The following is a 14,564-nucleotide window of genomic DNA, read 5'->3' as shown; positions in this document are numbered from 1 at the left end:
GCCACCTTAACAAATATACTGGACTTTGCTTTACTTTAGGCTCATTTAAAAGTGAATACTTGTAATAAATAAAGTCTTTCCGTCATTCATTGAATGAGTTGTCATGTCAATCCTTTATAAACTAGTTCTGAATCCCATTTCATGACTTAAGAAGCTCAATATTCTGTTCCCTACTTAAAGATGATGAAGGAAGCAAAAGATTCCAAACTTGTAATGGCCATATCACCACCATACTGTATCAGAAACCAACCAACCACTATAGCCACTTACAGGTCAGCACTTTTCATCCTAAACACACCACTAAGTCCATTATCTGCAGCCAAGCTCCACATTACAACCATATCTGCTCCGATCCCACTGACTGGGACACACGTTTTTAAGTATCTGGAGCAGGGATTCCTACACTTATAATACAACTCTAAAACACTAGTTGCTCTAATCAGTGGAGCCAGCCTCTGAACCTGCTCCAACCTACTACAATACCAATTCCAGAACAAAGACAACACAGTGTCTTTGGTTGTTACCTACAGCCCCCAGCTTGAAAATTTTAGATGCAACAGTAATGACCTCCAACCACTCCTGGGAAATGACAGCATCTCAAGATAGCCATGGGAGAAAAACCTGTCTCGGCTTACAGGCAACCCCTCAACCTCAAACAGCATCTCTCCAGCAGCAGACTACCTAATGCCTGTGTCCCAGGGACGCAAGAATGGGAGAACGAGGAACCCCGCCCGCAGGGGAACCCAGGACACATAAAAGAGAGAAAAACTTACCCTTTTTAGGATGACAGAGGGATGAGGAAGTGTGCCAGGAAGAGATGCCTACGTGGTTTACCAGCCGTGTTTATCTACAGCTGGGGCCGGGTGACTTCAGCAGGAGATGCCACCTGGCGAAGACAAAAGCCAGCTCCAAGGATGAGAGAGTGGGAATGCTGGGAGCTGAACAGGCTGCAGGAGTTCCCTGCACCGGGTGCACCCAGCACTGGCGGGAATCGGATGAGCCGATGCAGAGGCAAGTGGCGGCGGCAGCAGGGGCTGCAGGAGGAACCCGCACCAGCAGCAGCCAGCACCGGGATGCTGGGCTAGAGGTGGCTCAGAGAAGAGCTGAAGAAAACCCTGGCTGGGCTAGAAGAGCGGAGCCAAGTCCAGGAGATGTGTTCATCTAGGGCTCTTGGTTTAAGGGGAAAGGAGGGCTGTTGGGCTCAATGGTTTCCCCTCCTCTTTTCTTTTTCTTTTCCCTTCAGACTCCCTTCCTTCTTCTTTGTTTTTGTGTGTGTTCCCAGCATGCCGGTCCAGCTCCCTTGTCTTTTTCTTTGTTCTATTTCTTTTCCCTAGTTAGCATAGTCTCGGTCATTGTTCTTTTGCTGGGTCTTGTGCCAGAGGTTCCTACCGGGAAACACAGATGGCATGAAGATGCAGTGGTGAATGGTGGACCATCAGGGTATCAGAAGGGATGCCTTCAGAGGCATAACATCCAAAGACCCCCTCCGGGTCCAATCAGAGCCTAGGAAGATTGTCCAAAGAGAAGAGAGCATAGGGATCCGAGGCGGACATCATCAGAGAGCAAGCCATACAAAGATCTTGAGGCTCATCTCAAGGGTTGGCGTATGGACAGGGTGTAGGGGAGGTGGAGCCCCATGTACATCTGCCAAGGGATGTGACAACTCTGGAGGTATCTTCAATGGGAGCCCCCTCCACTGAAGATCTATCCGAGGTCGTGGCAGGCGAGTTTCGGGGTCTCTCCGGAAGTGACAGAGGACCTCCCTGGGGTTTACACAAGTTACATGGTGTCCAAGACCAAGGTACATGCATCAAGGCAGTGCGGGAGGTGATCATTGAACGGAGACAGGAACAGCCTATTTTCACAAAGGGATCAGACTTTGCTCCAGATCTAGATGCAGCTGTACCTCCTCATCAACACAGACCACATCATTACTGGACCAAATAACATGGCCTATAACATCTGCGGTTTTATTCACCTGCTCCTGAACCAATGTCATATGATACCATTTGCTTACAGTGCCTCTCTGTTGTCTACATTGGGCAGACAGGGTGATCTCTACATGTAAGAGTGAATGAACATCAATATGACATCAATTCCAGAAAGACACAAAAACCTGTGGCAGAACACTTTAACCTCCCTGGACATTCCACCACTGACCTCAGAATACCCATTTTTGACAATAAAACTTTAAGAACAACCTTGAATGGCAAATTAAAAAACAAGGAGTCATCCATGGACTGGATTGTGTTACATAATGGTCTAAACCAAGTCCCAGTGATTTCCAGAAACTACTTTCCCTCTCTCTTAACCTTGGGAGGTTTGTGGCCTTGCTCTTTAGAGGGCTCCCTGCCAATTCACCACTAAAGAGTCTCTCCCAGAGAAACACCCACACCACTCTGCGTGCTGTGCAATCTTTTATCCCAAACTATTTTTGGTTCTCAAATCAGCTGCAGCTAGGGTGATTGGGAGATATCTACTCTCTCCTTTAACCTCTTAGCGACTGTCAGGGAATGGATTGTATAAAAACCCTTCATATCCATATTTTTATCAAGAAGGACATTGAGGCACAGATATTAAAATCCAATTACCAAGCAGCATCTGAGAGCTTTTGGATGTTCAGGAAGATGGTATGTACACTTATCAATATATACTCAGTTTCATAGAATCATAGAATAGAATAATAAAATCATAGAATTGTAGAACTGGAAGGGACCCGTAGGATCATCAAGTCCAGTCCCCTGCTGTGGACAGGAAGTTATTGGGCTTAGACAAACTTAGCAAGGTGCCTGCTCAGCCTCTTCTTGAACACCTCCAATTATGGTGACTGCACCACCACTGGTGGGAGTGTGTTCCAGATTCTAGTGACCCTTACAGAGAAAAAGTTCTTCCTTATGTTTAGCCTGAATTTGCCCTCTATAAGCTTGTCTGTTTGTCCTTGTCCTTCCTTGAGGTGCCCTCCTGAAGAGTTGCTCCCCCAGATCTTTGTGTTCTCCCCTGATGTACTTGCATCCTTCTCTTACTCATGCTGAACAGGTCCAATTCCCTGAGTCTTTCCTCAGTCAAAAGGGCTGTTTCAACCATATTGGACTGGTCATCTTCATTGATGCTCTGGCTATGCCTTTTCCTCCATCCCTATCCCACAATCACCATGTTACATTCCAATTCATCAAAACAAAGACAACAGATGAAAACCCAAACTAATAACCTGAAATCTCATAATTTGTAATTCCATGATTCGAGAATGATTTCTACCAGGTCCATTCATAGGTCTTTAGGTGACTTAAGAGTCCAATCTTTGAGCCATGGAGTCATCTAAAGAAGTTTCATGTCTTTCCACAGGGGAAAGTAGACTGTAGGACAGGATTTCTCTCCTTTACCTTCCTCCACCCTCTCTTCTCTGCTTTGAGGGCAAGACACTTTACCTTGAAATGGGCTGCCACTTGGTTGAGGTTGTGGCACCCTGGAGTCAGTCAGCAGCCAGCTCCTCCCAGATGTTGATGTCTGTTTTCTTGAGCTATGCCTTCAATGAATCCTTGTAGCATGTCCTTTGGGTGCTGTTAGATCTCAGGCTATGACTAAGCAGGGAGTAGAGCACTTGTTTTGAAAGTTGAGAGTCCGGCGTCTGTACATAATGTCCAGTCCAGTGAAGCTGATGTTTTAGAATCACCAACTCAAGTAGTACTGGCTTCAGCAATGATGCTGGCATTTGTAAAGCAACCGTCCCATTTTGATGCACAGGATTTTCTGGAGGCATCTCCAGGTTCTGAGATGACAATGGCAGGCATCGCCCACACTTGATAGCCATTCAGAAGAGTGGGGGTGATAACTGCATTGTAGATCTTGATGTCCTTCTGGAAATCATAATCAATAAAAATATGCCAAAACAATTTTCCAAAGGAGGCACTTGTGCACCACATCCTATGCGAGATCTCCTTATCAATATTCAGTCTCTGAGAGAGGTGACTACCAAGGTAAGGGAAAAGCTCAATTACCCAGGGTCTTTCCCTCAATGGTAATTTAAGGAGAGGAGTTAAATTCATGGCCTGGAACAGGCTGACAGAGCACTTAATGTTTTCCTCAGGGTTGAGAGAGAGGCCAAAAGTTTGGTAGACTACTGTGAAGAGATCCATCACAGTCTGGAGGTTTTCCTCACGTGCAGAAGCCTAGTGCTTGGTTTTCTGGTGATGTTTTAATGAGCATTAAATTAGTCTTATGTGCTTTAAAGCATCTTGTGTAGATGCGCCCAATGTGAAGGCTATACTCAAGCTAGAGTAAGGAACTTACATAAGTTCTCTGACAAAGACTGCATCAGAACTGGCATGTAAAGGTTTAATAAAACATTTCTCTTTCATATAGCGTCATGTCCTTACAGTCCACTAAAGTATGGATGCTATTCTGGCACAAGACAATTTTTAGTAATTTATGTTAAAATTATCTCTGAATAATTAAAACTGGATGTAAAGTCAGACAAATATTTTGCCATAAGCCACACAAAGAAGCATTCAATTGCAAGCTTATTTTAAGGGATGAAAAACTTTGGGAATATTTTCTGATCAGAGGAGAATTCAACTTTTGTGTGTATGATGTGTTCAGTGGCTTCTGAAATGTAATGAAGCAAAGAGCTTTGGTTAGATCTTGGTCAAAATACGCATTATATACTCTGTGGTTTTGTGAAGCAATTGCTTCTAGTTGATGAGTGTTTATTGGCAGTCTGACAGAAATCCCTCATTATGTCTGCACAGCTGTAATCTAAAGACCAATGTCCTGAAAAAACAAGAATTACCATAATCACCTATCTAAATTTAAAAATTATTAATCAGAAAACCTTGAAAATGCCTCAGAAAATCACATTTTCTTTTGCTCATACTAATTGGCTGGTTTTGGTGGACTAGTTAATGACAATGCTAATGATTTTCTTAATGCACTGGGCTGTTTTCACAGCAACTATAGAAGGCACGGTAACCTCTCTCCATTTTGGAATATGATTAACAAAATACATTTGATAAAGTAAACTCAGTTCAACTCCTGTTGAAAAATTCCAAACCATGTAGTGACAGCTGTTGAGAATGTCAGGGCTGGATGCAGCACACTGTTGAGTTAATAGGCATGTGAAAGAAAGAAGAATTCCCATTATGGGCCTCAAATACCTCTTCTGTTTGCTTGCTTTACCTGCTGCCTTTCCTGTAGGTCCATAGTAGCTCAAGGACAGCTGGATTCCATTTTCCAAGGTGGCTGAAAAAGATCCAAACCTGCTCACTGTTTTCTTTTCATTTACTGATTTTCCTTAAAAAATACATAAAAGGTTTGAGGTTAAAAAGAAAAATATATATTTAAGACCCAACTAAACTGAAGCCTAATGACTAGTATATGCATCATTGCTTGTAAGGAGCTGGGATAGATAAAAGACATGATAATTGACAAAAGGTGAAGAGACTTCTTGAACCCAATATAGAGTGGTTCCATAATTCTTTGGTTCTATCTTCTATCCCAAAATATAGAAATTCTGTCAAAAATAATGATATTTATATATAAGCAACCACAAGTTTTTTTACACAGAGCCTATCACCGTATGTTGCCTGGTGTGCTAGGTAAGAATTGAAATAATTTCTTTCATAACCTGCCCCTTGTTATAGCTTGCCCCAGTTACTGGAATAGCTCTGACTCATAATTCTTTACAGCAGTCCTAGTGACCCACTGACCTGGCTCATTTTGCTGTCCTCCCAAAGGATTACTCATTTCCTGTGCTTCCCTTTCTATCTGGGTTTTCTTGGGGTCTGTGATATGAATGAAGAAGCTGTGGCTGTCCTTTGCCACCTTCATCTTGACCAAAGTTGGCCCTAGAAAACAGTGGAATACAATCATGGTTTGTATTTACCATATTTACTTGAATACAGACAAGATTCCCCCAGCCCCCAATCAGCGTGGTGGGAAAAGCCCCTCATTCCTTGAATCCATATACAAGGAAACCTCATTAAATACATTGTCTATCTTTGAACTGATGCTGAAAGCAGCATGTGCTCTGTAATGGAAACCTACTATGAAGTTAATTAAATGCAGTCAATCTACACAAGATCTACAGATCTACACAAGATACTTACTGCTCAGTAGCTCATCACTACTGTGCAGTAGCATCCCTGGGCACAAACTGTGATGTGATATGATCCTACTGCACAGTAAAAAAGACCTATTGTGCAGTAGTAATGAGCTATTGTGCAATAAGTGCCACTAGGCAACCGTGCCAGGACACTATTGTACAGTAACTAGTTGCACAGTCATTTAGTACTTGGTTATGCAAGTATTAAATGACTGTGTAGTAACAGCTGTGCAGTTGGTGGCTCATGTAGACACGCCCACTGAGCACAACTATAAAGTACATGGCTCATGTTGAGCAAACATGCTGATAGGAACCTACCACAAGTATAGGTTAGTGAAACCCATCTGAACAAGATGTATAGTAGTGCCTGTTAAGTGCAGTCCCACCTCAGCCCTCACTGGATTTTTAAAGTAATTTTGACTTTCTCTTCACTCCCACAGCTGAGCTATGCCTTTCTTTCCCATTTCCAGTAATCCCTCTTTCTTCACCAACCTTAAATGTCAGGGCTCCAAACAGTTTACCCAGAATGCTTCTGTTGGCCCCTCTCCCAGCCTATCACATATGGTTTAGTGTGGCTCTGCTCTCCATGAGGTGAAGGCAGATCAGGTTGCCCTGCACTCCATCTGCACAGAAATTTTTTGGAGCATCCCAGGACTCTTGACAAGAACACCCAGTTCCAGTCATGAGCGGGGAGGGAGTGGGGGTGCTAATTAGCACATGGATCCTTTGTAGGAGGTATCTACATTAAACAGCATACTGAGCAGTGCTGAGATGTGGGATCACCATGGCTTGAAATGCTGCTGACCCTGGTGGGGCCCAGCCCAATGAACTATAGTAAGTCATGAGCTTTTTGGCTTTGGATTAATATCATACATAGTTTGTATATTCAGAGGGGCTGCATTATCCAGGTGTGCTGGCAGAAGAAGCACCATGACTACTAAGGTGATTTTCCTAGTTGCAGAGGAAAACCACTTCCTTGGCCAAGGGTAGTACCTTGACTGATGTAAGGGATAGTTAACTTTTCACTTCCACTTCCAGTGGGAAGATCTTAGCTATATACCAACTTTATGGGCATAGGAGACTCCTCCCTAGCTTGCTGTTGTAGCCACATGGCTGAGGGCCAGCAAAACTTGGGGGCATCTGAACCCCAAGCCTCCGGTTTGGGCCTGCATGTAGGATACCTGCCAAAGGATTTGGAAGAATATGAAGCCCCAGGTGGGGGTGGAGGATGTTTGCTGGTAGTAGGGCCACATATGGTTCTTGAATGGGAATTGATTTGGCTGATTTGATTTGGGACACGAAAAATTTTCCTTAAAAGAAGAAAAGTTTGTACTATATACAAGGAGGTGCTAAAGTGTTATGTAAGGTGTGTTTATAGAGTACCTGTGCTAAAGCTTGCAAGAGTTTCAAAAAAGGTAAAGTGCATCTGTCACGGCGGGGTCCTCTAGGAAGGCCGTGATCTCCTCGAGGTCCCTCGCTCCGTGTCAAGGCCGGCCCAAGGCACCCTCTTATTCTCACCCACCATGTCTTGCTGGTAAATATAAGGTTGGGAGGCTGCCTATGACTCCCTAGGCACGGCTACTCGGGACCTCCGTCCCCACGGTTCTTCCGGACTCCTGTGGTCTCCCGGTAGGACGGGTGCTCCCCAAGCACCCTAGCCTTATGGGCTACGCGTGGCTCCAACCACCCCTGATACCACGCCCCAAGCCTTGCAGATGGGAAAGACATTGTCCTGTCACAATGCACCTACGCCCACTCTTGGGCCTTCTCTACAATACGCTAGTCCCCTCTGGGACGTCCCCTCGAGCCGCCGGTCTTTTAGGCCCACCGCACCACTACCCTCTCTAGTACGGGCTCACCGCACTGCTACTCCCTGTCCTCTCGGGGGCAACCGCAGCACCTTGCCCTTCTCTGGGACGCTGTACTGCTAACCCTTTCTGTCTGGGTCCACTGCAGCACCCTTCCCCTGTCCTGGGTTTTCTGCGGTGCTAGCCTGTTACCGGGCTCACTCCTCCTGTCCTGGGCTCCTCAGTAAGGCCCCTCTCGGGCTCCTCAGTAATCACCCCTCCCTGGGGCTGGGGTCTATGCACCCCGCAAGCAACGCCCGTCCTGGGCTCCCCAATATGGCGCTCCCCCTCTTTGGGGCTCGCCGTGCCCACCTCGGGCTCCCTGAGGAAAATCGCCCCTCTCTGGGGCCTACGTACCCCGCACACAGCCCAGGGTCTGTGTCCCCCGTCCGCAACCCACTGGTTGCACCCGCAACCCACTGGTTGCGCGCCTCACTGCCATTTGCGCCTGCACTGGCACGTAAGCTGTGCCTTCACTGGCGCTGGGGTCCCCATACCACTGGGGTACCTATGAGGATACTGCACCCTCCTCGGGCACTAGGGCCCCCACACTCCCGTGGGGCCCTTTATGAGGCCTCCTCCAACCCCTACAGCCTCACCCAAACCTCCGGTTGTAATACACACACTAAGCAAACAAAACACAAGCTTCCTGGCTGTAACTTAACTTAAGGCCGCCTGGCTGCAACAACATAACTCCTGCGCCACAGAGCCACCATCCTTCAGCCTGCTCAAACAGTACTCACATCTTGGCACCATGAGCTCCTGCCTCTCTGACTACTGGCAGGGAACTGCTAGCCTGGCCTCAGCCCTGGGCTTTATAAAGGCCAGGCCCTGCCCCCTTCTGGCCAGCTGATTCTTATCAGTTGCCCTGGCAACCTGCAGCTGCGCTCATTATCTCCGTTGGGGCTCCTTATATACTGTCAGAGCTTCTCTGGCAGTTTTCCCCTCTCTAGGAGCAGGAACACTGAGGTGCCCTGCGACAGCATCAATTTTGGATGAACTAAGTCTATAGGTACTATAGGAAAATTGCTACAATTATGTTTATTTTCAAATCAGTATTTTAAATTTTTTGCCTCACTTCCATGTGCCTCACTTCCATGTAAGGAGTAGGGGAAGGGGCTGGAGGGGGAAAAAGTTGGAGGGGAGGGACAGAGGGCAAAAGGGCTAGACAACCCCACCAGATTTATTTTTCCATCTGTAGCAGTGGGAAGGGAGAAATTTAAAGACAAACCTCCAATAAATAGATTCTATACCTGGAAAATTATATCAAATTTATAAATTTTCCATAAATTGAATCTAATTACTGGGGGGGTCATCTTATGATCAGGGTCATCTTATATTCGAGTAAACACAGTAACTCACCATCATGATTACAGATATGGAAAGATAAGATTAGAGATTGTTGATGATGGCCAAATGACTTATTAGCAACAATACGACAAAATTAACAATGTAAAAATGTTTATTAAATATTTGGCAAAACTTCCTGATATTATGATCTAGCAGACTGCAAAATAATGTTCCAAGAGAAATTGGGTAAGGTCATTGCAAGGATCACTGAAATCTAGACTGAACAAATCACCACAGCATGCAATATAAGGAAGAGCTTAATGGTTACCACTGGAAGGACTAGGTAGGATCAGTCTTCATGTCTAACTTTCTGATTCTTTGGTTCTCTGCCAATTATTAAAATATGCCAGCAAAGTATCACTATTGTGAGTACAGAGAGTTACAATGGGATTAGAAACTATTCTTTCAGTTTCCTTTTCAATAAATCTTTATTATATAGATATGCAAAGGAACTTACCCATATGTAAACATATCGTTAGAATTTCAGTACTGAAGAAGAATAATGGTATCAAAAGAACGTATTAGAGCCTTGTTACATGTTAATTTTAGGCAGGTCTTGGAGCTCTTAACCCCTGCATTGTCTATACATTAACGCATTAAACTAGTTTTAAGCACTCTTTAGGTGGCTTAAAGTTATACTGCCCCAGCCTAGGTTTATCTCTGATCCGTGTTACCCAGCTTGTGTTACACTAATGTGTAGTGACTCTAGGCTATATGTTAGTGTAAACCCCACCCCCCTGCTGCTTCCCCCTCCCCCATGGACCTGGATCCGGCCCATTACTCCATTCTCCCAGTATTCCAGATCCCCATTTTCTGCCTCCCTTCCCTCAACTTACTTGTGGCTGCCTGCATTCTCTGTCCTGGGGAAGCAAACAGGGAAGGGTTAACAAAAGCAACAGTGAGGGAGGGGGGAATGGGCAGACAGGTTAACCTGTCAATGTTTGCTCCCCTGAGACAGACAGAAAGGACAGCTACAAGGAAGGGGGGGGGACCCTGAGGGGCAGAGGGGAGCCCCAAGATTTGGAGGGAACTGGGGGAGGCTTGGGTGGCAGGGGGAAGCCTGAAATGGGAGGGGTGGATTCTTACCTTTCAGCCCTTCAGGCCCCTGCTAGCCTGAACCAGTGACTGCTCCAATCTTGAGCTAGCACTAACACGGATCAACATTTGAGCAGCTCACAATGGGTGTGTATACACAAGATGCTTTTCTGCTCAGCAGACTAATCTACTGTGCAGTAAAGTGTCATATTTAACCATGTGCTAGGCTACTGTTCAGTAAAACAGGCTGATGCACATTTATCTACTACCTGAAAATACAGGTAGATTAGCTACACATTACCTACTGTGCAGTAGCATACGTGTAAATGCTGGCCAGGAGCAATTGGCACCCGGTCAGCCCAGGCAGCAGGGGGCCCACTGCTGCCTAATTAAGCCCTATGTGGTAGGAGATGTGCAGGCTGCAGAGGCAGCTGTCTCCCCACCATATGGGAATTGGACCATCCTGATCACCACACGGCCAGGAGACCTGTCCTGGCAGCTGGGATAGTTGCATTCCAATCAGGTAGGGACTGGGTCAGGACCTGATCCCCATGTGGCAGGGAAAGGTGTTCCCACCTGGAAGGGACAGCCATGTGGGGATTGGGAGGGTCCCGATCCCCACACGGCAAGGAGAAATATTTCCACCTGGTGGGGATGCTGCCTAGCAGCCAAATGTCAGTTGGGACCCAGGCAGCAACCCTGCCAGTCAGGTAGGGATGCCTCTCCTGGCTATGTGGGCATTGGGATTCTCAAAATCCCCACATGGTTGCCCCACCATGCAGGGACACTTCTCCCAGCCATGCGGGGATTGGTTCTGATCCCCAACTGGCTGAGATACACCAGTCCACCAGCCCCCAACCCCTTATTCCTCCAGGTTGGCACTCAGGGGGAGTCTGGAGCTACCCCTGGCTGCTGCAATGGGGCAGAGAAGAGAAGGGGTAGGACATCCCTGTTTCAGCTGTTCTGGTTGGGAATTAATTTGCTCCCAACCTAGCGCCTGTGTAGGCTCTTTTCCCGGGGGCAATTTACTATGCATTAATAGCATGTGTAGATGTGCCCAGTGTAATGTGTAACAAGGCCCTTAGATATTAAACTTCCTAAACAGTAGTTCTTAAAAGGTGTCCTATTTCATGCATATATTTAATTTAAATCCATCCCACCAATCAGAAATGAATTAAGATGGAATATTAACAATCACCTTTTATAAACTCTATCTTCTCTACTTGAATCTGTCCTCCATCTGCAGGGTAAAGGTATCGAGTGTTTCCAGAGACTTGGATGAGATCCTCCCCCATGTTGTAACCATGAAACTGGAAAAAAATGTCAGACTGTTTGAAATGTAAAGGCAGACAGACTGAAAGAGATAGATGGAGGACAAATCAACATGACCAGGGCTGGCCAACTTTTGAGTGTATGGGAGTTGCATTCTGCACAGACTGGGGACCATGTGGATTCCTCCCCCCACTCAAAACACTGCCACCATCCTTCCACCCATATACTTCCTCACCATGTAGGCTCCCCCACCATGTGGGGCTCCCTGGACCCCCAGGCTCCATGGTTTGCATTGGCCCACCCCAGAAGTGAGGGCAGGAAGTGGAAGCTGGAAGAGGGAGTAGGATCCCAAAGGCTCTGGCAGCAGCAACAGGGAAATAATGCAGAGGAGCAGAGACCAGGTAGTTGCCCACAGGCCATGAGTTAACTCCTCATGAGCTACATACAGCTCATGGACCACAAGTTGGACAGCCCTGTTCTGGTTATCTTTTTTTGTCATAGGGGTGTTGGGGTAGCAAAAGTAGTACCTTTGTTTAGGAGCTGCCTGCATCTAATGGACACTCATTTTCAGATAAGGAGACATTAATGAGGTCAAGATATCAGAATCTTTGGGCATCTTTACATGTGCTCTGGGGATGGGGAGGCAGGGGAAGCAGGCTTTAATTAGAGCAGCTCTTGGGAGCCGCTGTAATTAAAGCACCCACAGCATCTCATGTATTCAGCATCCTGCACTTCAAAATGGCAGTGGGGGTGCTTTAAACTAAAGCTTGTTTGATGAGCTTTAGTTAAAGCACTCCCGCTGCCATTTTGAAGTGCAGGGACACTGAATACATGAGATGCCAAGGCTGCTGGAGTGGACTGTAATCGAGTCTGCTCCAATGTGTTGTAATTATAGTGCATCAGAGCAGACATCCTGAATGTCTACAGGCAACCCTCTGAGAGGAGCAGTGTGCTAGACAGATGATCTTCTTACTTCTGCAGAGTTCAACAACTTACTTCTGACTTTGGTTCCACACCTTTTTAGCTTCTGATTTTGGCTCTACACTCTTGACTCTGGTTCCTGACCTGGCTTACCCCTGGACTCCATTTACTTCCTGACTCAGTCCCCCTAACCCGTTTCTAGACTCTGCCCTTGCTACACAGGTGACTTACCTTGCTCAAATCATGGTTCCTTATACCAGCTGAGATCTATATAACTGATGGACACTACTTAATCTGTGTTGCAGATTTTTTCAGCTAATGTGGCATAAGTGAAGGATTCCCCAAGAATACAAAGATGTTTCTACTGACCATCTAGAAAGAAGGATAATCATTTCATATTTGACAATCATCAAGAAGTCTCCCTAATACCTTGATTCCTGGCAAGGTATTCATATCTTTATGAAAATCATACTCAACTGGTCTACTTGCCAAACAGATGAAAATTCTTTGTCTGACAGCTATTGTGGCTTCAGAGAAGGAAGAGAAACAGCAAATGTGGTCCTTACCACATGACAGATACAGAACAAATGCAGAGAACAGAAGATTCTCATTTATTGTGTTTTTATAGATGCTTTTAACACCATCAGAAGGTTTACAGAACCTTCTAGCTAAGACTCACTGCCATAACAAATTAATTGTTATAGTTAGACAAGTTCATGTGGCATGATGGGAAGAATTATGAAAGTTGGTTTAAGGATTGGGGTATAAGCAGTCTTGAATAGTGTATGGTTAAACAAGCACCTGAGCCTGCAGGGAATCTGGATCAGTAGCTAAAGCTGCACAAAGGGATCTCTAGGGAGATCAGATCCAGGGAGTCAAGAGTTGCATTTCTAGTTTGTAGTGATGCAGTCCAGGCCAGGAGCTGGGGAGTTCAGGACACACAGTAGGGTAAATAGGAGTGAGGTATTGGTGTCCAAGGCAGGAAGCTGCTGCAGGTTGTGAGGCATTGAGCATCAAAAGCCCAAATGAAAGGCCTCAGCTTATTTATATACTAAGCCCAGCCTCCTGCAGGCAATTAGCTTAAACCTTGTAGCTGGTGCAACTCTGATACCAGGTGGTATTGCTGTGGGTGCAGATTGCTTTTTAATATTTGGGAATATCTCCATTCCATTTTCAGTAAAATGGTGTCAATCAAGTCTGTGTCCTCAGTCCAATGCCATTTAGTGTTGTTTCCTGCCAAGAAGCTTTACACCAGGGACGTTCAACCTCTGGCCTGCAGGCCAAATACAGCCCATGGAACCATGCTTGCCTGTGGAGTTCCCTATGGGTTGCAAAATTCGGTGACAGGGGAACATTGGCAATGAATATGGCCACCCTCTTTTGCTGCCAAATTCCCAAACCTGGAGTCTCAAGCCCTGTGTGGTGGGTTGGAACTGGGCCATGTCACGTCCCTCCCCGAACGTGGCCAGGTCAGGGCTACACCATACTCTGCCCCCCACCCCCATCCTCCCTATGTAGGGCCAGGTTTGGGTTGCATCCCCTTCCCCCCTCACCCCCAAAGGGGCCAGCCTGGGGCCATGTCAAGCCTCCTTCCCTATCCCATGGGGCCAGGTTAAGCCCTGCTGCCCTGCAGCGCTGGGTAGAGGCTGGGCTGCACCCCCTTCCCCCCCGTCCCCTCTGTGCAGCCAGATGGGACTTGGCCATGCCCACCCAGGGCTCCAGATCAGGACCACCAGCTAGATCCAGCTTATGGACAGATTGCGCATTGCCACCAAGCAAAAAAGTTGAGCACTACTGCTTTACACAATATTGATGTGGGCATTTGAATTAGATACATAACTGATGGAAATCTGTATAATTCCTGAAAGTTGCATGTGAAAACAAGGGTACTTGAGGAATTCATCCACAAACTTCTGTTTGTTGATGACTGTGTCTTGCTATCTTATTCCTAAAAAGATTGCTTAGCAGTTGTATGCCCATGTTTTAGGCCATTAGCCTTAAAAAGATATATGTATCAGCCTAGTCCCATATGCCACTAATCA

General features: G+C 46.1%; 1 protein-coding gene across 8 annotated transcripts in view; it reads right to left on the bottom strand.

Annotated features, from left to right (window-relative positions):
* The window catches only part of SPAG17 (sperm associated antigen 17), a 446,381-nt gene that overhangs the window by 165,553 nt on the left and 266,264 nt on the right, over positions 1 to 14,564 (bottom strand). For all 8 annotated transcript variants that reach the window (XM_059720343.1, XM_059720341.1, XM_059720342.1 and 5 more), the window contains 3 exons: positions 11,528 to 11,639; positions 5,703 to 5,840; positions 5,173 to 5,286 (listed from right to left, as the gene is read on the bottom strand). In XM_059720343.1, the coding sequence (XP_059576326.1) occupies positions 5,173 to 5,286; positions 5,703 to 5,840; positions 11,528 to 11,639 (364 nt within the window). The remainder of the gene's footprint in view (positions 1 to 5,172; positions 5,287 to 5,702; positions 5,841 to 11,527; positions 11,640 to 14,564) is intronic.

Source organism: Alligator mississippiensis, chromosome 1 (genome assembly GCF_030867095.1).
Source record: "Alligator mississippiensis isolate rAllMis1 chromosome 1, rAllMis1, whole genome shotgun sequence".
Taxonomy (NCBI): Eukaryota; Metazoa; Chordata; order Crocodylia; family Alligatoridae; genus Alligator; species Alligator mississippiensis.
The sequence above is the reverse complement of the archived record's forward strand: the minus strand, read 5'-3'. Positions and strand labels throughout refer to the sequence as shown.